The sequence below is a fragment of the Chionomys nivalis genome, chromosome 8, assembly GCF_950005125.1.
Source record: "Chionomys nivalis chromosome 8, mChiNiv1.1, whole genome shotgun sequence".
Lineage (NCBI taxonomy): Eukaryota > Metazoa > Chordata > Mammalia > Rodentia > Cricetidae > Chionomys > Chionomys nivalis.
The window spans coordinates 29502591-29529226 of record NC_080093.1 but is presented as its reverse complement, the minus strand read 5'-3'; the positions used below and the strand labels follow the sequence as shown (position 1 = coordinate 29529226).

Here is a 26636-nt window from a genome sequence, read left to right as displayed (position 1 = left end):
AAACAGTCACAGTATACTAGATACAGTGGGATCCTTTCACATAGGAATCAAACCATGCCACATAGAGCAGGAACATGACCGCTTAAGCAGGAGGAAGCACAGCAGAAGCAAGGGGCATTCTGGAGACAGTCTCTCCAGGATTCGCTTGCTCATCTATAGCTGTGCTATCAGCTGAATTGAACTCCATAAGCTCCATTGCTGACTACATCACCTCTGATATGGCCCTGACAGTACTGCCAAACTATCACTTTTTAATACATCTGTCTGCGAGCCTAATCTCCTAAACGTAAAACGTGCCACTTCTCTGTCATACTGGATGACATTGCTTTTGGTTTTAGGTTGCACTTACATGTAACTTTTGAACTGGATTTGTTTTCTTTCTTTCCCTAATTTTCCTTCTATTCTCATGCACCTTTATTTTCCATTGAAAAATGTAGGTAGGGACTGGAAAGATGGCTCAGTTATTAAGAACACTGACTGCTCTTCCAGAGGACCCGGATTCAACTCCCAGCACCCACGTGCATCACAACTGTCTGTAGCTCCAGTTCCAGAGGTTCTAATACCCTCATACAGACATACATGTAGGAAAACACCAATCTTCAGAAAATAAAAGTAAATAAAAAAGAAAATTAGGTAGATTATATGTCTTTAGTATTTAATTTTTTGTTTATTTAATATTTTTACATCTTATTAAAAGATAATTTTCTGCAGATTACACATCTTTTCAAAATTATTAGTGTAATGTTCAATCTAACACTTTGTCTTGTAATTAGATTTTAATTATGCTGTTTATAAATTGCTTGTGCCTATTTTTATTCTTCGTCAGATTGACAATGGCTTGTTATGTTAATTTTGTTAATCATTAAAGAAAATAAACATTTGTTATTTTTATTTAATCTGCTTTATTAACTTTCACTTTTAAGACGTGTGTGTGTGTGTGTGTGTGTGTGTGTGTAGGCGTGCTCACGCACTCGAGTGTGCACTCATGTTTGCAGGTGCTTGAGAGGGTCAGAGACATCAGATTTTGCTGGAGCTAGAGTTAAGGTGGTTTTGAGCTACCCAGTGTGCTAGCACGTAACTTGGGTCCTTTGCAAGCATGGTAAGCACTCATCATCATCGGTTTCGAGACAGAGTTTCTCTGTGTATTCCTAGCTGTCCAAGAACTCACTTTGTAGACCAGGCTGGCCTTGAACTAAGACATCCACCTGCCTCTACCCCCCAAGTGCTGGGATTAAAGTGTGCACCGCTGCCACCACCTAGTTTACAGTATATACTCTTTTTTTTTTTTTGAACATGTACAGTATATACTCTTAACTGAAGAACTGTCTCTCTAGCTTTCCTTCAGCCTTTTGTGTTTCTTAGCAAATCTGCCCCCTAGTGTTTTTTACTTTTCTGGTGTACTCATCCTAGACATGCTTCCACCATTGAGCCGTGGCACTACTTTGTACACTGTCTGAAAAGGAGATGGCAGCAGGCTTAAAAGGGGCTCAAGGTCAGCTTCAGCTGCATGAGAACTACATGAGGCTCTGTTGAAAAAAGAAAAAAAACCGAAAAAGTATTTGAGTCCGGTGCGATGGTTCAGTTGTCATTTAACTTTATGGGGCTCAGTGAGATGGCTCAGTTGGCTTTTAATATTTTTGTAAGCTTAAATAGTGCAATAGATATAATTATTATCATATTGTATAAAACTTTTTATTTTAATATAAAAATGTTTTATTCCTTTAAAAGTATCCAGTGGCTTGTTATTATCTCAGTGTTTGATAATCACTATCAATGAAAACATACACATGTTCATATTCATACAATGTATTTTTTCCAGGAGTTAGGAGGAACTTGGAAACTCTCTCTTTAGAAGACAATTAAAAGCTGGATAAAGTGTATTTTTTTTTATCTCCATGCAATATAGTGAAAGAGGTATTTGATTAAAAAGTTAGTTTTAAGGTGTGTTTTCCCACAGTAGCTCACCTGCTACTGAAGTTCCTGCTGACTGAGAGCTGTCACCAAGCCTCCACAACAGATTGTTATGTAAATGCTGCTAGCGATCTGCAGTCAGTCCCTTATGCTTCAGTTCTATGTATCACATCATGACAGATTATGCGTGTTATGTAAATGTATCTGTTATCAGTCCCTTTTTGCTTCATTTCTAGGTATTACACCTGTGTATCATAATATGTTTGCTTTAATGAGTGAAACAGAAAGAATCTGGTATCCACCCAACCATGTCTTCCACATAGATGAGTCAACCAGGCATAATATACTCTACAGAATAAGGTACTTTATTATATTAAGTGATGTGTATTTTAATAAAAAGTCAAAATGGGAGAAATTGTTAGCTATGTAATGTGATAGCTATGATGTTTTCTTCTGTTGGGATGCCATTTTATTACTTGATTATAATTAATGATAAGAAAGAAATCTGTTGATTGTATTTGGGATATTGCTAGTTTCCCAGGAAAGGTAATATGTGTGCAATAAAATACAAGCTTACATCTCTTCTTTACAAGTAGTTTTTAAAGTTCAAAGTTTTTTGTTTGTAAGATAATTTATTTAGTGTTTTATGGCAATGTGCAATATCAATGTTCAGAAGAGTAAATATCCAGAATTTTCTATATAAAAGGGGGTAACAAAGATAATTTTGATCTTACAAATAGTTACAATTCTTTAAGTACTTACATGTTACTTAATTTTCTTATGACTTAATGAAATATTACAAATTCCCTGTAAAATATAAAGAATCCGATACATATAACTCATCCTTAGTCTTATAGCTTGTGAGTTCAAACTCAGACCTTGTTTGCTTCACGAACTGCTTTCTAACCGTTACCTTGCATGCCCCTCATTAAAGAGATAATATAAGTCAAACCCAGGCTGCATGTGAGGCAGTGTAGCAACATCATTAGTACTTGATGAGCTCTTGATAAATGAGTTCATACATTCTTAATAAATTTTCATATTTCATTACTTATTTTCTTCTGTATAAAATATGTAGATGCATGTGCTTGAGTTTTCCTTTTTTAAGGTATAATTTTTACTGAGTGTAAGCATCATTTTTATGTAAAATTTTAGGTAAGATGTTAGTAAAGGAGTTCAGTGTCTAAATAGTAAGCATATGAATAGTGAGCATAAAGCAGTGGAGTGGCCTAGAGAGATGGCTCAGTGGCTTAAAGCACTGGCTACTCTTTCCAGAGGACCCAGATTCCATTCATAGCACCTGCATGGCAGCTCACAATGTCTGTAACTCCAGTTCCAGGGGATCTGATGCCCTCTTCTGGTCCATACACAAAATAAATATTAATAAGTCATTAAAAAAAAAAAGAAAAAAAGCAATGGTACTCTTACATACAAGTGGCCAGTTGTAACAAAATACAAAGCTTTTATAAAATAATTTTAAAGCTTTAACTCTTTGAGAATAATCTAAATGAGAAAAAATAAGAAACAATATGGGTATCAAAGTTTGCTTCCCTAGTGCTATGATATATACACTATGACCAAAAGAAACCTGGGTGAGGAAAGGGTTTATTTTGTCCTACAGCTTACAGTCCATCATGAAAGGAAGTAAGGGAAGAAACTCAAAGGAGGATCCTAGAGTCAGGAACTGATGCAGAGGTCATGGAGAAAGTCTCCTTAATGGCTTGACTCCCTTTGGCTTGGTCAACTATGTTTTTTAGACAACCTAGGCCCCACCTGCCCAAGGGTGGTACCATCCACAGTGGGCTGAGCCCTCTCACATCAATCATTAATCAGAAATTATTTAACTACAAACCAATCTTACGGAGGCAATTCCTTAATTGACATTTCCTTTCCCAGATGACTAGCTTGTGTCAAGTTGACAAAAAAACATAACCAGGGAAAATTAGACACTTAACTTGAAAAATATGGAGAATGAGACTATAACCATTCTTCAGTATCCGTGGTGCACTGAACCATCTTGGATATCAAAATTTATGTATGTTCAAGGCAAAGGACTTGAATAAACATTTCAAATAGCCAATAGGTGTTTGAAAAGATATTCAACATCATTAGCCCCTTGAGAAATGTAAATAGAATATACAGTGTGTTAACAGCTTATCCACTAAGATGGCAAAAGCAGAAAGGGCACAAAATAATAAATGTTGGAAATTATTTGTACTAATTAGAATGCTCTTCCAGTGTCGGCCAGAATAGGAAATGGTGGTGTCACTTTGGAAAAAGATTGGCCATTTCCCCTACAGATAATACAGAGTTACTAACACCCACAAAAACACTGTTTACAGAGTGTTAGTTACATTACCGTAAAACAGGAACAACTTAAATGCTTTTCAAGTGATGAAGGGATAAATAAAATATGATAAATTATACAAGTCATTCGAAGAAAGTAATGAAGTACCTATATGCTATAAAGTGGATGAAACTTAAAAATATTACACTAAATAAATTAAATCAGATTAAAAAAGACAACATATCAAATCATTATTTTGAATATAAAATGAGTAGAATAGAATTTGTGTAAAAGGTATCTTGGGTGTTATTACTAATGGCTGTGGAGATATAATCAAAACGTAAAATTAAATTGTGGTGATGTTGGTACTACATTGAATACTACAAATAACTAGGCACTTTAAATGGCCAAGCTTTATATAGATGAATTACATCTCAAAGCTTTTACTTCCTTTTTTATATATTTTATTTATTATTTTATGTGCATTAGTGTTTTGCTTGCATGCATGTCTGTGTGAGAGTGTCAGACTTAGGAGTTATAGAGAGTTGTGAGCTGTCATGTGGGTGCTGGGATTTGAACCCAGAACTTTTGGATGAGTAATCAGTGTTCTTAACTGCCGAGCCATCTCTCCAGCTCCTTCAGAGCTTTTACTTTCAAAGTAAACATCTTTCTTTGAAAGACAAATTTTAATATTCAGTTGCCTAAAAGAAGGACAAATTGTTTACACAGAAAATTGCATTTTCGGATGTGTCTATTAATGTTACTAAATTTCAGTTTTTGCTGATTTTTATGTCTGTATTTCTCTTGCTTCCTTTAATTGCTGCTGCTTCTATATTCTTATTGTATATTGCACCGAAGTAGGCTGTATGTTGATTTTATAGTTACTGTGTTTCATTTGCTGCTGCTCCTGTTGTTTGGCGTTTTGTTTGTTTATGGAAGCAGTATTCTAGGTTACCCAGGACACCCAAACTTATGCTCCTCTTGCCTTAGCTTCCTGGGATTACAGATGTGCTCCACCGCGCTTCACTGTGTTTCTTGTATTTTCTGCTTTCTTTATTCTCATGCTGTTGTTCAGAAATCTTTCTGCTCACAACCTGTATACAACACTGCTATTTGTGGTTTTGAGCAGTGCATTAATAACTTTTAGAATGTTGAGGGTAGGTAAATGCCTGTGGTTCGTGCTTGAACTCTGGAAGCTGACAGAATGTTTCAATTGTCTTACAGATTTTACTTTCCTCACTGGTATTGCAGTGGCAGCAATAGAACATATAGATACGGAGTATCTCGTGGGGCTGAAGCTCCTCTTCTTGATGACTTTGTCATGTCTTATCTTTTTGCTCAGGTATAATTATATTAATCTTTTTTTGTATTAATGTGGAAATACCTTCCTGTGTAGTATATCGTAAGTAGGGTAAGTAAGTGTCACATGGAAAGACTATAATTCTAACGTGCTCCATGTATAGAGAGATAAAATGGTAGTCTCTTTAATAATAATTTTTGATTTCATGATTTTTAAATGTATTTTATAATGATTCCTTAAGTTGACTCCCTTGAAATAACTTTCATTTTCTTTTAGGATTTAGGACATTTTAAGGATTTTTGGAAAAAAATGTAGAATAAAGTTGACAACATGATTTATTTGGTCATTATTAGATGGTAAAATTTCTTTAGAGCTTTTAAAAAATAGTTTGAGGTTTAAATAGTAGGCAGTAAGATGTAACAGGAGGAAGTAGCCTGCCGGGTGTTAGTGGCACACATCTTTAATCCCAGCACTCAGGAGGCAGAGCAGGCGGATCTCAGTGAATTTGAGGCCAGCCTGTTCTACAGAATGAGTTCCAGGACAGCCAGAGCTGCTACACAGAGAAACCAAGTTTTGAAAAAATCAAAAAGGATAGAAAGAAAGGGAGCTGTGATAGTTGGTAGGCTCCTCTAGTTGAGAGGGTGCCCACATGTTGATTCTTAGAGAGTGAGTTTAGCTATCTGTCAGTCAGTACTCTAACTGTATACACTCTTGTAGTGTGATTTGAACATTTTATAATGGCATTTTCTATTACTATTACCTTAAATTAAACAGCAGTTGAAATATTTTCTTTTTTTCTTTCTTTCTTTCTTTTTTCTTTTTTTGGTTTCTCGAGACAGGATTTCTCTGTAGCTTTGGAGCCTGTCCTGGAACTGGCTGGCCTCAAACTCACAGAGATCCGCCTGCCTCTGCCTCCCAAATTCTGGGATTAAAGACATGCGCCACTGCTGCCTGGCTTGAAATATTTTCTTATTAAGTTACTTTATTTTCCTGGGTTGCTAGAATAGCATGAAGAGAAGTTAAAGAAAACAGAGAAGTGGTGTCTAGTTCCTTTAGTCTGTTCCCAGTGTGTCAGGCTAAGGACTTCCAGCGAGACTTGATAGCAACAGAGCGAAGAGCACAGCTCCATGGCTCCCATTTCCAGTCTTGTAAAATCTGTTAAGTCTATAGACAAAAAACTGAAAAATAATTCTCTTTGTGGATGTGGCATCATCGAGTTTATTTCATCATGATAAAAATGTATATAGCACAATTTTTAAAGCGTGCCGTTTTTAGTTCAGGTCATTAATCACATTGACTGCCTCCCAAGCATAACTACCATCCATCTCCAGAACAGAGTTCATCTTCATACCCTTAAATAATAACTCTCCACTTCTCCCCACCCCTAAGAGTTCACCATTCCTGTGGGGTCAAAGGTTTGTTCATCTTAGTACTTGTGTATACAGATGGCATTATATAGTATTTGCCTTTTTTGTGTGTCTGGTTTATTTTACTTAGCACAATATCTTCAAGGTTGGCATTTCACTGTTGTAGCAGCTTTCTTATTTGTCTGGCCAATGCAGGTACAGAATTTCTTGGGTAAAATGCAGTTTTTCAAAAGGGGGAAGAACTTTTACGTTAATGAATTTGATGAAATATAATTTTGGTAGGCACATAATGTGATTTTAAATAATGCTGGCTTAAGTCGTTTTAACATTTGAAACTGATTTGTAACTTTTTTCCAATGGTTATTTGTTGGTTAATTCATTAGTAGTTATTCCCACTAGTTTTTCATAAATTTATTTTATTTTGGTTGTGATTGTCATAGAATTTCCTGATGAGCAGAACTTAATTACCTATTGTTTTTATGTGGTAACAGAACAAGCACATGCTCTTACAGAGCAAATTGTTAGCTCTTCACAGATCTTAGTTAAGGATAATAACTTGTCAGTTTCAAGTGTAAGGAAATATGTTTAAAATTGAGCAAAAATAGAACTGGTGAGATGGCTCTGTGTGGAAGGGCACTTGCTGCCAAGTTGATGACCTGAATTTGACCCTCAGTTCTCCGTGGGGGAAGGAGGGAGCCAATCCTGAAAGCTTTCGTCTGCCCTGCACATGCATGCCTCCACACTTGGACTTGCTCCGTTCATTCTTCATCTTCCCCTACCTCCTTCTCCGTGTACATATGTATGCAGAGACTAGGGGTTGATATCTGATCTTCTCAGTCATTTTCACCTTGTACCTTGAGGTGTGTGTCTTTCATTGCATCTGGAACTCGCCAGTTGGCTAGAAAGGCTGCTGTCAGGCTCCATAGATGATCCTGTCTCCTCCTCCTCCTCAGCACTAGCTTGAGGGCAGGTGCCCCTGCACTTCACTTTTCATGTGGGTCCTGGGGCTTGTACAGCAGGCACTTATGGCGCTGAGTCGTCTTCCACCCTCTTAGTTTTCTCATTTCTTTACTTCTTATATGTTGACTTGTAATGTCATTATTTCTTGTAGCAGATCTTTATTGTCATCTATCTAAGCCGTGTATTCTGAGTACAGCTTATTTTCTCCAGGCACATCTGCTGCTTTTACTATCCTAGCAGGGAAAGAGGCATGGTAAGACAATTGCTTTGGAAAATGAAACAAATTAAGACAAAAAATTTCCACTGCCTCTAGTATCAAGTTATTCAAGCCTGGTCCCAGGCAAACTACTCGTTTAAATTTCTTTTTTTTTTTTCCTTTTTTTCTTTTTTTAAGATTTATTTATTTATTATGTACACAGTGTTCGGCCTCCATGCCTGCAGGCCAGAAGAGGGCACCGGACCTCATTACAGATGGTTGTGAGCTACCATGTGGTTGCTGGGGATTGAACTCAGGACCTCTGGAAGAGCAGTCATTGCTCTTAACCTCTGAGCCATCTCTCCAGTCTCTCGTTTAAATTTCTGAGTGTCCCCTGTACTTTCTTTTTGTCTCATTCTTTCTATGACTTTGTTCTTGTTTTTGTCCATCAACAATGTCTTCATCATTTTAAAAAAAAATCACATGAAGTTTTAGTTCTTCCACGAAACCTACTAATTAATTATACTAACCATACACAATTTTAACTGTCGCTAAGGTTCCTAAAGTTGCTGTTGTGTGGTACTTCATATTATATTACCTGGCATTGTAATGATCTGCTTTTCTGTTTACCTTCCAAGGAAAATTTTGATTTTTTTTTTTGATGGCTTGAGACCAAATGCTTTGTTACTTTATATTCCACAAAAACTCTAGTACAATTGTCTTCAGGATGAATTAAAATCAGTGTATATTTGATTAATTAATATTTATTTTAGTTTAGGTATTTTTATGTTCTTGAGGTAAAACTTTAAAATATAAACTGAGATAGGCCATGAACCCAACTTAAGTCAGTTTCTGTTTGTACATGAACCTTTCCCATTTTGTGGTGAAATGATTAACCACAAATAAAAGTACAAGTTGATTTGTGACTAAATGCATATTTTAGAAGTTAATTTATAGGATATAACGGAATTAAATGTGATAGTGAAACTTGAGACACTTCCTTACCATTTTTTTCAGTGGCGGCATGATTTTGTGCATGGGTGGATAAAAGTGCCTGTGACCCACGAAACTCAAGAAGAATGTCTTGGGATGGCAGTGCTAGATATGATGAGAATAGCTAAAGAAAAGGACCAAACTCCACTGGCTGTCTATAACTCTATCAGGTAATTTTCTTTTTTATATCCATACATAACAAGTGTAAAGACTTACATATTTTATATAATTTACTTGTATTTTCAGTGTTTACTCATACATTTTGGGTACATGATAAGAAATAGTGAGGCTTGGCCAAGGCTCAGTGGGTAGAAGTACTTACTGCACAACCACAGCGACCTGAGTGCACATCCCCAGAGCCACGAGATGTTCTGATGTGATGATGCACATCTGTAACTGCAGTGTTGGACAGGTGGAGACAGATCTCAGGGCTGCAGTCAGCACAGTGAGACAGGTCCAGGTTCAGTAAGGGACCGTGCCTCATAAAACAAGGTAGATGCGGCTAGAGAGAAGGCTTTCAGGTAAAGGTGCTTGTCATGCCAGGCTAGTGACCTGAGTTTGATCCTGAAGCCCACATAAAGGTAGAGCTGTCTGTCCTCTGACCTCCAGGCATGTGCTGTGACAGCGGGCCCCCGCATAGATCATTCACAAACCCACAATAATGTTAAATAAAAATTTTCATTAGGGTCTGGATAGATGGCTCAGCAATTACGAGCACTGGCTGTTTTTTCAGAGGAGCCAGTTTGATTACCGGCAACCATATAATGGCTCATGACCAGTTGTAACTCCGGTCCAAGGGTATCTAATGCTTTCCTCTGGCCTCTGCAGGCACTACATGAAGGTGAAGTACATGCAGGCAAAATACCAGTGCATACAGAATAATAAAATATTTTTTTAAATTAAAACTAAATGAGAGGGGAGTGATAAAGACACCTACCTTGACTTCTGGTCCCCACTTGAGGATGCACACAGCAAGTACACCAGCACACATAGGTGTCCTCTTCTGCATATACTGACATACTCAGAAATTCAATAAAAAGTTGTGGAAGTGTTCTTTTCCTTAGCAGAGCCCTCAGTAGGAAGAAGTTGAGTTGTTGTACAGAATATCACAGGTATTCATTATTTATTTTGCTTGTTTTGAAAAGACTAAGTTTAGAATATTGGAAGAAATATTTGAAGGGATAATTATAAAATTAATATGTTCTGTTCTAAACTCTGTTGTCACTCAGGATATTTGAGTATCAAGTGAAGGGTTTTCGCATATGTATCAGATGGTGGTTACATCAGCTTGTTTCACTTGACTGTAGAACATGCTTATTGTGGGAAAAGGTAGGAATTCATTTCCTCAGTTTTGTTTTGCGTGTGCTCGTTATTTCTAGCTACAAAACATTCTTACCAAAGTGTGTTCGAGCAAAGATTCAAGACTATCATATTTTAACCCGGAAGCGAATAAGGTACAGATTTCGCAGATTCATTCAGCAGTTCAGTCAATGCAAAGCCACTGCCAGAAACCTGAAACTTAAGTATCTTATAAACTTGGAAACCCTACAGTCTGCCTTCTACACAGAGCAATTTGAAGTTAAAGAATCTGCAAGAGGTCCTTCAGGTGAGGAGATTTTTGCAACCATTATAATAACTGGAAACGGTGGAATTCAGTGGTCAAGAGGGAGACATAAAGAAAGTGAGACACTGGCAGAACAGGTAATCCTTAATGATACGTTCTTGTTCTTTATGTTAAGCACAATGGCTGTAAAAGCAAACTAAATTTAGTTATTTGAATATATACTTGATTTTTTTCTGCTAATAGGAATTTTATTTGTGTAAAGTCATCAAAGTTGTAACTGTAGTTCTTAAATGTTTTATTTAATTTTGTGACAAAATAATTAGTAATGACTTTATTACAGTTTCTGAAAAGGATTGAGTTGTCTAAGTGATTTTAAGTTAACTTTGTTTCCTTTGTTCTTTCACTATCATTGACATTTAAACACAATCATAAAACTAAATGAAAACTTTAACTGATTTTGATAATATAATTAGTCTTATTATGTTTTCTTTGCAATGTTTAAGTTTTTCATATGTATAAGTCATATATATTGTTTGAGAGATTTAGTATTATCATATTTTTTTAACCACAGTCGATAATTCTCCAATTTTCTGACAATTGTTCTTGTTAATATTAAGTGGGTAAAGTTCTATATCACATAAAGTTCCTGTCATACTTTAGTGTTCTCATTTTGAAGTCAAAGCAAGATAGATAAACAGTCGTGGATTCAGTTTTTAGGACATGTAATCACATTTAATGTCTATACATTGCTATCAAATCTCTTTAAAGAATTGTATCTCACCTTTTAATCCTTGTTTGAAATGGCATTGTAACTATTTAAATGCTCTTAATTACAGGATTTACAGTTATATTGTGATTTTCCTGATATTATTGATGTCAGTATTAAGCAAGCAAACCAGGAATGCTCAAATGAAAGTAGAATTGTAACTATCCATAAGCAAGATGGTAAAATTTTGGTAAGTTTGTATTATGCATAAGAAGTGGTTACATTTTAGAATTTTTCAGAAGTATTTTAGAGTTACTTATGTATTCTAGTTATAGTATGATCAAAAAATACCAGCCCAGCAAACATCTTATTGTGTGCAGATTTTTGTGTGTATATCAACAGTCTTATTACAAATATTTATGCATACTATAATAGAAAGACCCAGTTACTTATTATCTTTGCCAATTCTGGGTTGTACTTAATTCCCTCGTATTCAGACTTCAGCAGTCTGTGAGATTAGGTGAGAGGCGGGGAGGAAGGTGGAAACCTTCCTATTACCCTTGTAATCATCATTTTCTTAAGTTGAATCTGTTGATGTTTTGAATATTATATTTGTCTTGTTTTCCTTTATATATATCAGCTGTAGTACCTGCTGGCATTCTCCTTGAGATTGTGGCAATTTAGAAATTTATTAAGGATTTTGTTGTTTTATTTTATTTTTTCTGAGATAGGGTCTTACTATGTAGTTTTGGCTGTCCTGGAGCTCATAGAGATCCACCTGCCTCTGCCTCCCAAGTGCTGAAATTAAAGGTGTGAGCCACTGTGCCCAGTTAGGATATATATTTATATTTATATGATTTTGAATTTCCTTATCCAAGAACATAGTTCATTTTCTGTGTATTTAGAAATTATGTTGCATTGTACAAGAATATTTTGAAACGTAAGATGATCAAGTTTTTAGTTAAGTTTAACTCAACATACTACATTTTTCTTACTGCTATAAGTTGAGCTTTATTTTTATATTATTCAACTATATTGACTATTTTGATATATGAAAATACTTTTAAAATATGTGTATGTGGTTTACTGTTAGGTAAAGTGTCACATTTTTGACTTATTGAATGTTCATAAATATGTATTTTAATAAAAATCACAGCATAGTTCCCTATCCTAACATTTTAGTTTCTAGCACATGTATGTTATCCTGAGAAGTATATAAAAATAAATGTTCATAATTATAATTAATTTTAACCTTTATATAGATTACATTTCTAATTGAGTCTAGCAGGGTCATTGAGGATTATAGTTAAATTATGGATGCTGAGTGACTGTAACTGAGAAGATGTGGTAAGCCCATATTTGGCAGGGTCCTAAGAATCAGACATAAGAATTTGTTAGATCAGGCAGGGTAATTGGAAGTTATAAAAGATTTGAACAATTAGAACTTGATTTATTTTTAATGATGTGGTTTCTTTTCTAATTAGGAAATAGAGCTTAGCTCGTTAAGAGAAGCCCTGTCATTTGTGTCCTTGATTGACGGCTATTACCGACTCACTGCGGACGCACACCACTACCTCTGTAAGGAGGTGGCCCCCCCATCTGTGCTGGAGAACATGCACAGCAACTGCCATGGCCCCATCTCGTGAGTAGTCACCTTCAAAAGGACATTTTGGGAACTGGCTTGGTGGGTAAGAGCACTTGCTTTGCAAGCAGAAGGACCTGATTTGAATTCCAGGCATAGCTCTATGTGCCTGTGATTCTAACATTAAGGAACAGACAGGCACAGTCTGGGAGCTTTTGGGCCAGCTGAAAGCACCTGGTTCCAGTGAGAGACCTTCATCATGGCGGGAAGACGGAGAATATAAAGGAAGAATTCTGTGTATACAGGAAAACACTTGATGTGTCCTGGTCTCCAGAGCGAGATGAATTCTTCTGAAGTGAATGTACAATCCTCCTCTGTATATTCCACATTCTTGGTGTGATAAGCTGTTCATCTGAAATGGTATTTAAGAAACAGTGTCTAGGGCTGTAGCTCAGTATTCAATCACTCTTCCAGCACTGAAAGCAAACAAACTAAACCGTTCTCCTGTTATGTAGTACTGACTTTGAGATTCTGTGAAGGAGCCACAGTGCTAAATTTGAAATTTGACATTATTTTTGAGTAGTTTAACCTCTATTGAAGCTTAAACACAAAGTGTGCGTTATACCCATATTTCAAGGTTAGCACTGTGCAGTGGAACTCCACATGCTGAATAGGTTCATTGTTTGGACATTCTCAGTAAGCATGGTTTGAATTTTATATTTACTTATGTTTTAGTTTCTTTACCTTTATATACCTACACATGGCTAAGAATTTCTGTTCTAGTTTGCTTTCTGTTGCTGAGCAGAAGCAACTTGGGGAGCAAAAGGCTAATTGACTTACACTTGCAGGTCATCCCCTGTAGACGGGTTTTTCTGTGGGCACCAGCTCACAGATAACTACAGAGACTTATTATTAATTATGTAAGCTCAGCCTTTGCTCAGGGTTTTTTTGAACTAGTTTTTATGATTTAATTAAGCCGTATTTTAATCTACTTCCTTCCTCTGTTCTGTACTGCATGCCCTGTTTTTCTTCTTCCTCCCTATTCCCAGGTGACTCTTGTTTCAGCTTGGTAATAAAAACATCAGGACAACTCCTCCATGACCCACACCTTTGCAGGCTTTCTTATTTTTATATAAATTACGTCTTGATTTCAAATTCTGCATCTTCAAATTTTGTGCACATAGCAAGGTTTTTTTTGTTGTTGTTTTGTTTTTGCATATGGCAAATTTTCTTTTCAAGACAGGGTTTCTCTAACAGCTCTGATTGTCCTGGAATTCGCTTTGTAGACCAGGGTGACCTCAAACTCACAGAGATTTGCGTACCTCTGACTCCCTAGTGCTGGAATTAAAGGTGTGCGCCACCATGCCCTGCTCTCACATAACAAATTTTAAGATTAGTATTTCCAGTCACTACAAGTTAGAGCTGATATGTTTTAAATATAGAAAGATAATTTTTGTAGTAGTACTTCTGTGATAGAAGAGACATGAGAAATAATTTATAATATACTGTCATCACTGTTAAATGAAGTTTTATGGGAGTATTTTTCTTAATTACTCAATTTCTAATCAGAAAGCATAACGTTAAATGAACAGATTTTTGTGGTTTTACTGTGTTTGTCGTGTCTTATAGTATAGTTGTCCATTGAATTGGTTTGAACTCATTGCAAAATAACTCGATAATTTGGTTTCTTTCCCTTGAAAAATAATTTGTAAATATATATAATAGGGGAGTCTTCTGAAAACTTTCTTTAATTTTATTTGATTATTGTGGCCTTCTGTCATGGTTACATTGTGCACGCTGCTGTTCACATTATTTCTTCTTAACTTTTAGAATGGATTTTGCCATTAGTAAACTAAAGAAGGCAGGGAACCAGACGGGACTGTATGTACTTCGGTGTAGCCCTAAGGACTTTAACAAATACTTTCTGACCTTTGCTGTTGAGGTTAGTGTGTCATATTTATTAATAGTAACATGTTGTGTAATCTGTATTTATCTATCATGAAGTAGTTCATTTTTAATGCTCAGAATTATAGTTCTTGATATGGAAACAGGCACAATAATGCTTAGTATACCTTCATATACTATAAAATAATCTATAGCATTTATGTAAATATGTAAATGACATATAATGCCTTTTCTTTAATATTGTATTTTTTATATTTGAGTATTATGTGTTAAGTGGTATTTCATTAAGTATACTTAAGTCTACTCACAAAATAAAAAAACAACCAAAATATTTACCAAATCGTAGAAGAAAATCAGTGAAAAGAACATTTTCTGATGACTAGCAGTGGTTTCTAGCTGGAACAGCATAGAGCAGCAGAAACATGACAGTACTTTCACCTTTCTAATTCTAATATATGTTTTAGATGTAAGAGTGCAATGAAACCTTGCTCTTAAATGCTTATGAACTTGGATCTCATAGAAGACTGTTTACTGTCTGTAGTTATCTTTAAAAATGTATTAGGGCTGGAGAGATGGCTCAGTGGTTAAGAGCATTGCCTGCTCTTCCAAAGGTCCTGAGTTCAGTTCCCAGCAACCACATGGTGGCTCACAACCATCTGTGAAGAGGTCTGGCGCCCTCTTCTGGCCTTCGGGCATACACACAGACAGAATATTGTATACATAATAAATAAATAAATAAATATTTAAAAAAATGTATTAGTCAGTTATGAGGTCTAAATCTTGAGAATATTTGTAGCAACATCCAGATTTATTTTACTTTTTGAAAATACAGAAAGTAGCCGGGCAGTGGTGGCGCATGCCTTTAATCCCAGCACTTGGGAGGTAGAGGTTGGTGGATCTCGGATCTCTGTGAGTTCAAGGCCAGCCTTATCTACAGAGCTAGTTTCAGGACAGCCAGGGCTACACAGAGAAACCCTGTCTCAAAAAGCCAAAACAAACAAACAAACAAACAAAAAAACCCTAAAAATGCCATATTAGAGAACTTAAAAAGCAGAATAGTGTACAATGGAATATGCGTCTTTGCTGTGGAAAGGAGTCAGTCCTTTTAGGGAGGCCCTAGCAATAAAATACTAATAATCAAACCAGACTGCGACAATGCACAGAGTAGAGGAGGAGGAAGCTGGTGAAAGGCATGTGCTGCATCAGTGTGGGACGGGAAGCCACTACAGATGGAGTTGTTGTTACTCAGTATTTCTTCTAATGAAATCACACATGTTATCTTCTGGAGGATATGGCTCTGTGATTAGATGCCTTCTTGGGGCACTGCTTTAGGATTTACTGTTTAAATGTCTAAATACTCGGTTGTTTTTATGATATCCCCTTTGGGCAAATAACATGCATGATTACCAATGTGATTTTCCCTCTTTTTTTTTTTTTAAACTTACATAGCGAGAAAATGTTATTGAATATAAACACTGTTTGATTATGAAGAATGAAAACAGAGAGTACAATCTCAGTGGGACTAAGAAGAACTTCAGTAATCTTAAGGACCTTTTGAATTGCTACCAGATGGAAACTGTGCGCTCAGACAGTATCATCTTCCAGTTTACTAAATGCTGTCCCCCTAAGCCAAAAGGTAATATAACTCCCCAGTTTTTTAGAGAGGCTAGCCTTAGATTGCATGTGGTGGGTGAAGATTTGGAAAGAAGTAGCAAAAGGCAGTGTTGTATGAAAGCAAGTTGATTTTTCTGGTGTCCCTTGGTACGTATAGCATGGGAGTGACCAGAAACTCCATTCTACGATGGTATCTTAAAGATAAATGCTTGCAGCCTGTCAGCCACTCACTTATGGAACTGAACAGTCTCACTACCAAATCCCTGTGTGCTTTAAGTTAATACTTCATATGTGTTTAGGATTTTAGTTTCTTGTTTTTAAAATAAAATAGTAAGATTGGAAATCTCTTAAAATAACTTTAAAATTCCCAGAAAAAATTTGTTAAGAAGTGGTTGTAAGTTTGAATGTGTTTCTTCTGTCAGTCAGAGTGGAATAAAACTCTTAAAGTAACTAAGCAACTGTTGAGAATTCTTAGGCACAGCACACTCATGTCACAGCTTTGAGCAGTTTGTATTTTTGGTATGCTTTGATTATATACAGATTCCCACACATATGAAACATAGACATCTGTAGTTTGTTTTCTCTTACAGACAAATCAAACCTTCTTGTCTTCAGAACCAATGGTATTTCTGATGTTCAGATCTCACCAACATTACAGAGGCATAATAATGTGAACCAGATGGTGTTTCACAAAATCAGAAATGAAGACTTGGTATTTGTAAGTTGCCAGATATTAGTAATTGTTTTTGTCTTTTTAAAAGTAATATCTTTTATTTCTTACCTGCTAGTACACTCCTGTGATATTTTATATATTTTATTATAAGCTTACATAATAAAATTTTACTTGAGGGGCTGGGGAGACAGCTCAGTGGTTAAGAGCATTGGCTGTTCTTTCAGAGGACCCAGGTTCAATTCCCAACGCCCACATGATAGCTCACAACTGTCTGTAGCTCTAGTTCCAGGGAATCTACACCTTTAAACCAATGTACATCAAATAAAGTTAAATAGATTACTTTATAAAAAATTTGACATGAATTTCAAGATTCATATCATTTATACAATTCATAAAATTCATAAATCCTAGAAATATGCCAGTCTTGCAGGAGCAGTTAGCAAAGTTAATAATGGAAACTTAAAAATATTTTTAAATTGTAAATTTTAAAAGTTAAAGATCTTCTACAAAAGACATCTGTCTTGGCTCCCTCATATACAAGCCAGTAAGAGGAATTTAGTAGGTTATCTTTAAGGAACTGAAAACAAAATAGTATGTACGAGGTGATGATTTGACTATTATGTGGTCTATGAGAGGGCTAGAGTTTAGTCTTTTTATTATGGAGGTTAAAATGAAAAGCATTATAAAGAAAGAGGGCTGATCCTAGATTTGTTCAAGGGCAGGAATTAAAAGTGAGATTTACCTCTGAAAAGAGCTGGGACCTGAAGAATATACATTTATTCTATAGAATGTGAAAATTTTACCTCCTAGCCAGAGGAGAAGAAAATTAATATTGTCTGTTTTGACTTAAAAAAAGAGGAGTTCCTGAGTTTTTGCGTTAGGCTTTACTATATTACCTACATTATATTCATTACCTACATGATCTGAAAAACACTAAGCTAGAAAGTTAAAGACGGTACCACATATGCTTGGGAGAAACACCAAAAACATACTCTGAGTCAGGAATATAATCCCAGCACTTGGGGGGAGACGGGCAGGCATATCTGAAGTTCCAGGCCGTCCTTAGCTACATAAAAAGCTGAAGGCTATACGAGGCTATATGACACCTTGTCTTAAAAAACCCAAACAACCAAAAAAGAATGAAAGAAAATGTTCTTTTAATGTAGGCGTCCAGATTCCTATAGATAAAACCAACTCCAGGCATGAGCTTTATATTAAAAAATTGAAGCATACGGGGAGATTATCCAGGATTAAGTAGGAGTCATCAAACCAAACAGACATCAAACTTAGACTTCTAATAACTTCGTGTGATTTTCAAGTAGACACCATAAAATGCAGGTATCTTTAGAAAGGAATTGAAAACAGTAAGATGAAAAGATTTAAAATTATTATTTAAAAGACAAGATTTCAGGGAAAAAGGCATAGACGTGAAAAAAATCTGCTCTTGTACTTGCCACTCAATTAACAGATCTTTAGGAAGCACATTGTTCACCGTGAGTGAACTCGAAGACAGCCCAGAGGTAGCTCAGTGGCCGGGTGTTTGTCTGGAATGCACACAGTCATGACTTCCCTTGCACCACCTCAATAAACCTCGGGTTTCTAAACTTAAGTATCTTGGCTTATGCCTGTCATGCCTGTACTCAGGAGACTGAGGTAGGAAAATTGTAAGTTTGAGGCCAACTTGTGGTGCAGTAGTGAATTCCTGGCCAGCCTCAGCCTCAGAAACAAGAGATCAAACAGGGTTGGAGGGAGGGAAGAGGCAGAGGAAGAGGGACAGAGAGTGAAGAGCAGAGGAATTCCAGAATGTAAAGGCTTTGGTTTTCATGCATGACAGAAAACCCAGGAGCTGTAAAGTAAAGTACTAAGTATAGATAGAGCTTGTATTTGACCACAGTCAGTCTTGCTTAGAGTGCAGGCCTTCAGCAGTCATTCTGGAAAGATATGCAAATAAATGTTAGAACTAGAGGCAGTGGTAGTAGCTATAGCTTGATGTGTATCTGGTTTATTTCATGCTTTGGTGCTTTCATGTATTTATTTACTTGTTAATAAAAAGCAATTTTACAGGAAAATGTATTATTATTCTTTATATGAAGAGTCCGAAGCATACTGTACTGAGTTTAAGGCTAGCCTGTGCTACATAGTGACAAGAAAAAAGAGAAGCAGAAGTGGGAGTGGGTAGGGGAAAGTCCCTAAGACAACAGCTAAGGGCTGCCCCCACACCATGCTGTTCTACCTTTGTATTGTACTGGGAGGAAAGATCATTTGTAAACAAGTTTAGGCAAATATTAGCTCTTTAAAAGTGTGATTGTAGCTTTTGCAGGAGATGTGGAAATAAGATAGAGTCAAAATATACTTTATTAATCCTTGTTTTCCATTTTAATTACCACTTAAGGAAGAAGAATAGAGAATTAATTTCAAACCTCAAATTTAGGTTCAGTTTATAAAGGAAATGTTTACCATTTTTAAAAGAGTTTTGTTAATTGAATGTACTTCCTGATTCCTTTACTTCATCTGACTTTATTCACTTTCCCCTTAATTTTTTTCTTTTAAAGAATGAAAGTCTTGGCCAAGGTACTTTTACAAAAATTTTTAAAGGTGTAAGAAGAGAAGTTGGAGACTATGGTCAACTGCATGAAACAGAAGTTCTTTTGAAAGTTCTGGATAAAGCACATAGGAATTATTCAGAGGTGTGTATGTTTGTTGGATCCTTTATATATCTCCTTATACTGTATAAAGAAGTATGTTCACAAGCACATTAAATGCATGTCTGAGACTTGATAAAATTTATGCTTTTATTGCATACATTAACTATGTATAATAATAAGTTTCATTATGAAGTATTTATAACTTATAGAATATTCCAGATGTTCAGTCCCTGTTAGCTCTCGTGCTCCCCATTTAATGATCCTCTTTCTCTTCCCACCTAACCCTGTTCTACTTTATGTCTTTGAATGTGTGTGGGACCTTTTGAGTTTCATCAGGGCTCTTAGAGGCTCATGAGGATTTGTTTACAGAAATATAGTCACCTTACCTGTGGCTCCACCATTAAGGAAACTCTCCCCTGTCAACCAGTAAAATCCTTAGGGAATGGTGAATCTTGAGCTCCTCCTCCCTGAACAAGTACTGAGGTGCCTCATCTTGTGTATATCTGGTCAGATAAACATAGCTGCTTTGAGTTCACGATGGCAGTCAGGAATGAGTCAGTGTTCATACCCCATTCCTCGTGCTTCCTCAGTCTTTCTCCTATAGTGGTCCTTGGGCCTTGTAGGGCATGGTAGTTAACTTTACATTGCTTCAATTAGCTCTATGACCAAAAGCAACTTATTTATAAAAGAGTTTAATTTATTTTCACTTGTAATTCCAAAAGGATAAGAGTCCATCATAAAAGAGGAGGCATGGCATGGCGTCAGGAGAAGGAGGTTGACTGATAGCATTTTTCATCCTCATACAGGCAGGGTGGGACAGGAACAGTAAGTGTGGACAGAGCTATAAACTTTCAGAGATCACCCCATGAACTACTTCCTCTAGCAAGACTCACCTAAAGGTCCCCTAACCTTCCCAGACAGCATCACCAACTAGAGACCAAGTGTTGAGATACAGAACCATACAGGGGACGTTTCTTACTCAAACAATCACAGAGGGGTGATATAGATGTCCTATTTATGACCAAGAACTTGAGAGTCACTTATTTTCAGTATTAGTTGCTGTGGTCACTGCTGACCACTGCAAAAAGCAGCTTCTCAGACCAAAAGGGACAGCAGCACTAATCTGTGGGCAGAAACAGTTATTTTCAGGGCAATTTGCTGGGGATATCATGTTCATTTAGCAAAACAGATGTAACTTCACCACTTGGGCCTCTGACCTCCCCAGTCACAAACTTTCGGCCAGGTTTAAAGTACCAGACATGAATTTCTCCAATGAAGCCAGTCTCAACTCTAATCAGAAAGCAGTTGCACCATTTGATATTATTTATTATCTGATTGATCGGTATTGTTGCATACAGGATCCATAGTTGAGTAAGACTGTTGATAACAAATTTGTCCTAGGAGCCAGCACTGTGAGGGGTAGCTATCCGGAGGGAACATGCAGCACGATTTGCACATGCCCTGTGACTAAGGCTTGTAGCGTCTTTAGCAATGGGCTCTTAGAGTATAGTTTGGTGCACAACCAGTAACAGTGGTAATTGCCTTTATTATTCTGAGGGCCTCAGACCTCACTGTACAACACGTGTAGGGAGGTAGCTTGCCCCCGGCATTGGGATATTTGCCTAACAACCTATGGCTTCTGGGAACAGCTTTATGGACACAGAGAAGATCCCTTTGTTCAAATTCTTGGGGTTTTTGTTTTATTTTTCTTTTATTAGCTTACAGATTATCTGACTTATGTGTGGCATCTCACATATGGTTAGTTTTTATTGATTCCCTCCCCACATCTCTACTCTCCTCAGTCTTTTCATCTCTAACATATCCCTTTCTACGCATTGTTATTCCCCTTCCCCTTACAGACCCATCTTTCCCTCTCTTGAGCTCTTTGCTAGTATCTTGAACTCTGTACTTCCATGTAAATTCACATGCATGAAAAATAGAAGGTAGGATTAAAGAGAACATGTGATATTTGTCTTTTGAGCCCCAGTTAGTACACCTAATACTATTTTCCAAGTTCCATTCATTTACCTTCTCTTTGATTTCACTTCTCTTTATGACTAAATGATATTTCATTGTGTATATGTATGTATTAACATTGTCATTATCCATTCATCAGTTGATGGGCATCTAGGCTGTTTCCATTTCCTTGCTATTGTGAATATAGCGGCAATGCGTATAGATGTGTAGCTATTGCTAGTAGGATATAGCTGGGTCATATGGAAGTTCTGTTTTTAGGGGTTGTGTGGAGGGGCATATGTATACATGTATGTAAGGGTGTGTTTGGAGATCAGAGATCAGCATTGGGTATCTTTATCTATTGCTCCCCACCTTACTTGTTTTAGAATGTATTTATTCTTTTACGGTTTCATTCATATATAATGTTCTTGGCTAGACTGATGTTCAGGGCACCAGGCTCTAGGCTCAGTTTTTTCCTATTTGTAGAACATTGTCCTCAGCAATAGTCACTATCCAGGAATAGACCCACTATGAACATAGAGTAATAGTTGAACTATAAAACAGTCTCCCTTAATCACTAATCATTTTAGGAAATAATGGGACATTGATAGTACTGTATGTATGGAATGTTAGTTCCTATGGGTATGAATGAAAAGAAAAAATAAGCCACTCTAAGACTACTGGATGGTGCTGGGAGAGCAAGAAGAAGAGGGAGACTGGAAGTAGAAAAGGAGGGGTGAGGGCTTTTTGGCAAAGGTCGATTGCAAAGAGTGGTCAAACGATAGTGTAGAAGTTCTTGTCTCCCATGAGACTGAGGTACACAGATCTTACAAACCAAAGCAGACTAGGTTCTTTGAGAGAAGAAAAGGTAATAGTAAGGGGGAAAAATCAGTGCAGAGCAGGGACAAGCTAGCCTGACAAATGACATTGTATATTAAACAAAAATGATTAGCTGTAGAAAGAGCGGGGATGGATATATATAGTATGAAAGCTGACTAGCCGCATGCTCATTCCTTCTGTACTCTAGAGATTCTTTACTAGCTCCTCGAGTTCTAGCAAAATTGTGATTTTCTTTTAATTTTTAAGTTTTTTTATGATTTATTTAACTTTATTTTATGTGCATTAGTATAAAGGTGTTAAATCCCCCGGAACTAGATTTTCAGACAGTGTGAGCTGCTATGTGGGTGCTGGGAATTAAACCCAGGTCCTCTGGAAGAACAGTCAGTCTCTCCAGCCCCCTTAATTTTTTTAAGGAACATCTATGACTGCATGATGAGACTGTAGAAGATTCTAGGATTTTATTTTTTTTCTGTAAAATTTATCCTTAGGGTTTATTTTTTCAATTAATTAATTATTTTTACTTTATATGCGTAGGTGTTTGCCAGCATGTATGTCTGTGTACCATGTGTGTACCTAGTGCCTGTGGATGTCAGAATAGGGCATAGGATCCCTTGAAACTGGAATTACACATGGTTGTTGGTGGCTATGTTGGTGCTGGGAAAAAACACAGGTCCTCTGGAAGAGCAGCCAGTGCTCTTAACCATGGGGCCATCATCCCAACCTAAATTGATAGGATTTAAAAATACTTACAAATGCATTAATTATCTTCAGTATTGTGTTATAGGTATTATTAAATCTTTACATATAGAGGCTGTTCCCTTTAAACATAACTACTCAGAGCTTTATAGATTCCTCCTCATTTGTTTTTATTGATTTTATTGAGCTCTACATTTCTCTCTGTTCCCCTCCCTTCTTCTCCCTTCCCCTTCTTCCCTCTCCCGTGGTCCCCATGCTTCCACTTTACTCAGATCTTGTCTTTTTCTACTTCCCATGTAGATTAGATCCATGTATGTTTCTCTTAGGGTCCTCATTGTTGTCTAGGTTCTCTGGGAATGTGATTTGTAGGCCGTTTTCTTCGCTTTATGTTTAAAAAACACTTATGAGTGAGTACCGGATATTAATCCACACATCTACAAACACCTGATTTTTGACAAAGAAGCAAAACATATAAAATGGAAAAAAAAACATGTTTAATAAATGGTGCTGGCATAGCTGGATATCAACATGTAGAAGAATGAAAATAGATCCATATTTATCACCATGCACAAAACTCAAGTCCAAATGGATCAAAGACCTCAACATAAAGCCAGCCACACTGAACCTCACAGAAGAGAAAGTGGGAAGTACACTTGAACACATTGGCACAGGGAACCACTTCCTAAATATAACCCCAGTAGCACAGACACTGAGAGAAACAATAAATGGGACTGAGAAACTTCTGTAAAGCAAAGGACATGGTCAACAAGATGAAACAGCAGCCTACAGAATGGGAAAAGATCTTTCTCCACAATTTTAAGAATAAGCTTGAAGCTGGGTATAGGGCACTTCTTTAATCCCAGTACTTGGGAGGCAGAGGCAGGCAGATCTCTGTAAGTTCAAAGCCAATCTGGTCTACAGAGTGAGTTCCAGGATAGCCAGGGCTACACAGAGAAACCCTGTCTCAATAAGTAAATATTTAAAAAGAATACGTTTGAAAGGCACTGTACTAAAAAAATGTAATGTCCAACTGAGAGTAAGACATAGAATATTTCTCTTAAGTCAGTATCCTTTTGAATTTTGCATACCTACGGACATCACTGAACACAATTCCTTCACATTTCTTGTTTCCTCTTCCCCCTTAGTCTTTCTTTGAAGCAGCAAGCATGATGAGCCAGCTTTCTCACAAGCACTTGGTTTTGAATTATGGAGTATGTGTCTGTGGAGAGGAGAGTAAGTAAAGCCACTGGCTTTCCTTTGTTAATGTTGTACCTTTCTCAGAGAGTTGTTATTTAGGACTAACTATTGGAGGTACCTGTACAACCATGGAATTACAAATACTGTGGAACTTGAAAGCATTGTGGTCTGTACAGTTATATTCATGAAAAAGGAAACTGGCGTTTAAAGTTAAAATGCCAAATACAGTTAATATGGCTTGTTATAATAGCATATAATATAATGATGGATGGAGTATTACAGCTTTTTTGTGCAGAAAACAAGTACAAGCTTTTGTGTGCACATAACAGTATAGATTATGGGTAACTCATGTAACCCTGGAGCAACTGGCCCTTTTCAGTACAAGCTTATTTATAATTATGAGAACAAAGCATATAAATGAGACTGAATTATTAATGAAACTGGTTGAAGTGACTGATTATTGGCACTAGGTAGATTCTCCAGTTATGCTGGAGTATGTATATTTGCACTGTGTAAAATATACTATGATATATATATATATATATATATATAAGTTTGTGTTAGGTATAAATTGTTTAGAGTCCTACCTCTTACTGTTTGGAATAAACTAAATATACAAAAGTATAATGATGTGTATCCACTAAGTTTCCTTGAAATTAGTACAGTTTACTTCATTTATTTACATATTGTATCCACAAATAACACAAGTATTTTGAAATTTTGAATTATACGTTTTTAATAGGATGTATACTTGAACTTTATTATTACTTATATTTTAATGCAGACATTCTGGTTCAAGAGTTTGTAAAATTTGGATCACTGGATACATACCTGAAAAAAAACAAAAATTCCATAAATATATTATGGAAACTTGGAGTGGCTAAACAGTTGGCATGGGCCATGCATTTTCTAGTAAGTAATTGCTGTATTCTTTTTTAAAAAACTAAAACTTACTGTTTTATTTCATAAAAGTAATATAGTTATTTTAACTTGGCAACCAGAAGTAAATCTTGGAATGAATGCTAAGTCATTCAAAATAATGTTACTTGTTGAAAGGTAGTATTACAGACATTATGCAGATAGTAAATCAGCTTTGAAAGACAGTGCTGTTATCCCATCAATCTCTTGGAACTACCATAGACACCCATATTTTATATCACTTCTGTTGTTTTGCATTCACTGCAGTGGCTGCACCTTAAGCAACTGCTATCCCATCTGGCAATTGTAACACCTCAGCTACCAGCAGCAGTTCAGGCCCGCAAGGGCCACAACCAGGTGGGAATTCTGTTCTCTCAGGTGCAGCTCTAAAGAAAACTAGATCTTTTCCCTCTGTAGAACTCAGGATGCAAAGGTTGAGGTGAAATTCTGCTTGCTCAGAGAGGCTGAATAACAAGTAGCTAATCTTCTCTCCTGCTTGCCACTTGCAAAACCAGGAGTCCTGCTCAGCCCTCCCTTTAGAACCCTTGCTACACTTAGTTTCTCCCTACCGCTTCCTGTCAGCTAATTTAGCGTACTGACCCCAGGTTAATTTTATTTAAACAAATGTAACACATCTTTGCATTGTTAACAAAAGCAGCAGAAACTAATGTAACGCACCTTTACACAGTTAAAATAATATTCCACAACACTTCTAGGTTTAGAAATTTTAACCAAAAATTTATAGACGCATACCATGCGCTGTGATAGCAGAAGACACCTGTGGTGTCTGTAGACAGTGTTCCTGAGCAGTGCTGACAGCGGTGTGAATACCGGAGTTCCCCCGGTTGTAGTGAACATTTACTGCACTAGAAATCGTCTTTCCTAATGCTGGTCACCACCAGGAAGTACTTATCGTTTGGAATCTCTCCTTTAAAAAGTAACGCTCATTTCAGTGTGGGTAAAAATACTGCATCAGTTGAAGAAACCAAAGACTTCCTTTTATTGTCTCAAAGTATGCCTCCGAGTATTTACTATGCTGTCTTCTGTCTTCTTTAAATCTATGTTGTAGCTTTGGGCATGTTATATGCACACGTATGTATTTATTGCTGTTTGAATGTATGTGCATTTAACTTTAATAGGAAGAAAAATCCCTTATTCATGGGAATGTGTGTGCCAAAAATATCCTGCTAATCAGAGAAGAAGACAGGAAAACAGGGAATCCACCTTTCATCAAACTTAGTGACCCTGGCATTAGCATTACAGTTCTACCAAAGGACAGTAAGTTCTGTGCTGATCATATTTGGCTTTCTTAAGTTTTATTTGGGT

At 36.6% G+C, this 26636-nt stretch overlaps 1 protein-coding gene across 2 annotated transcripts in view; it reads left to right on the top strand.

Moving 5' to 3' along the window:
- The window catches only part of Jak2 (Janus kinase 2), a 63774-nt gene that overhangs the window by 18320 nt on the left and 18818 nt on the right, over positions 1-26636 (top strand). For both annotated transcript variants that reach the window (XM_057777619.1, XM_057777618.1), the window contains exons 4-16: positions 2148-2271; positions 5423-5540; positions 9039-9184; positions 10394-10715; positions 11415-11534; positions 12769-12926; positions 14697-14808; positions 16221-16407; positions 16976-17103; positions 19611-19745; positions 24341-24428; positions 25177-25304; positions 26450-26588. In XM_057777619.1, coding sequence (XP_057633602.1) covers positions 2148-2271; positions 5423-5540; positions 9039-9184; positions 10394-10715; positions 11415-11534; positions 12769-12926; positions 14697-14808; positions 16221-16407; positions 16976-17103; positions 19611-19745; positions 24341-24428; positions 25177-25304; positions 26450-26588 — 1905 coding nt within the window. The remainder of the gene's footprint in view (positions 1-2147; positions 2272-5422; positions 5541-9038; positions 9185-10393; positions 10716-11414; positions 11535-12768; positions 12927-14696; positions 14809-16220; positions 16408-16975; positions 17104-19610; positions 19746-24340; positions 24429-25176; positions 25305-26449; positions 26589-26636) is intronic.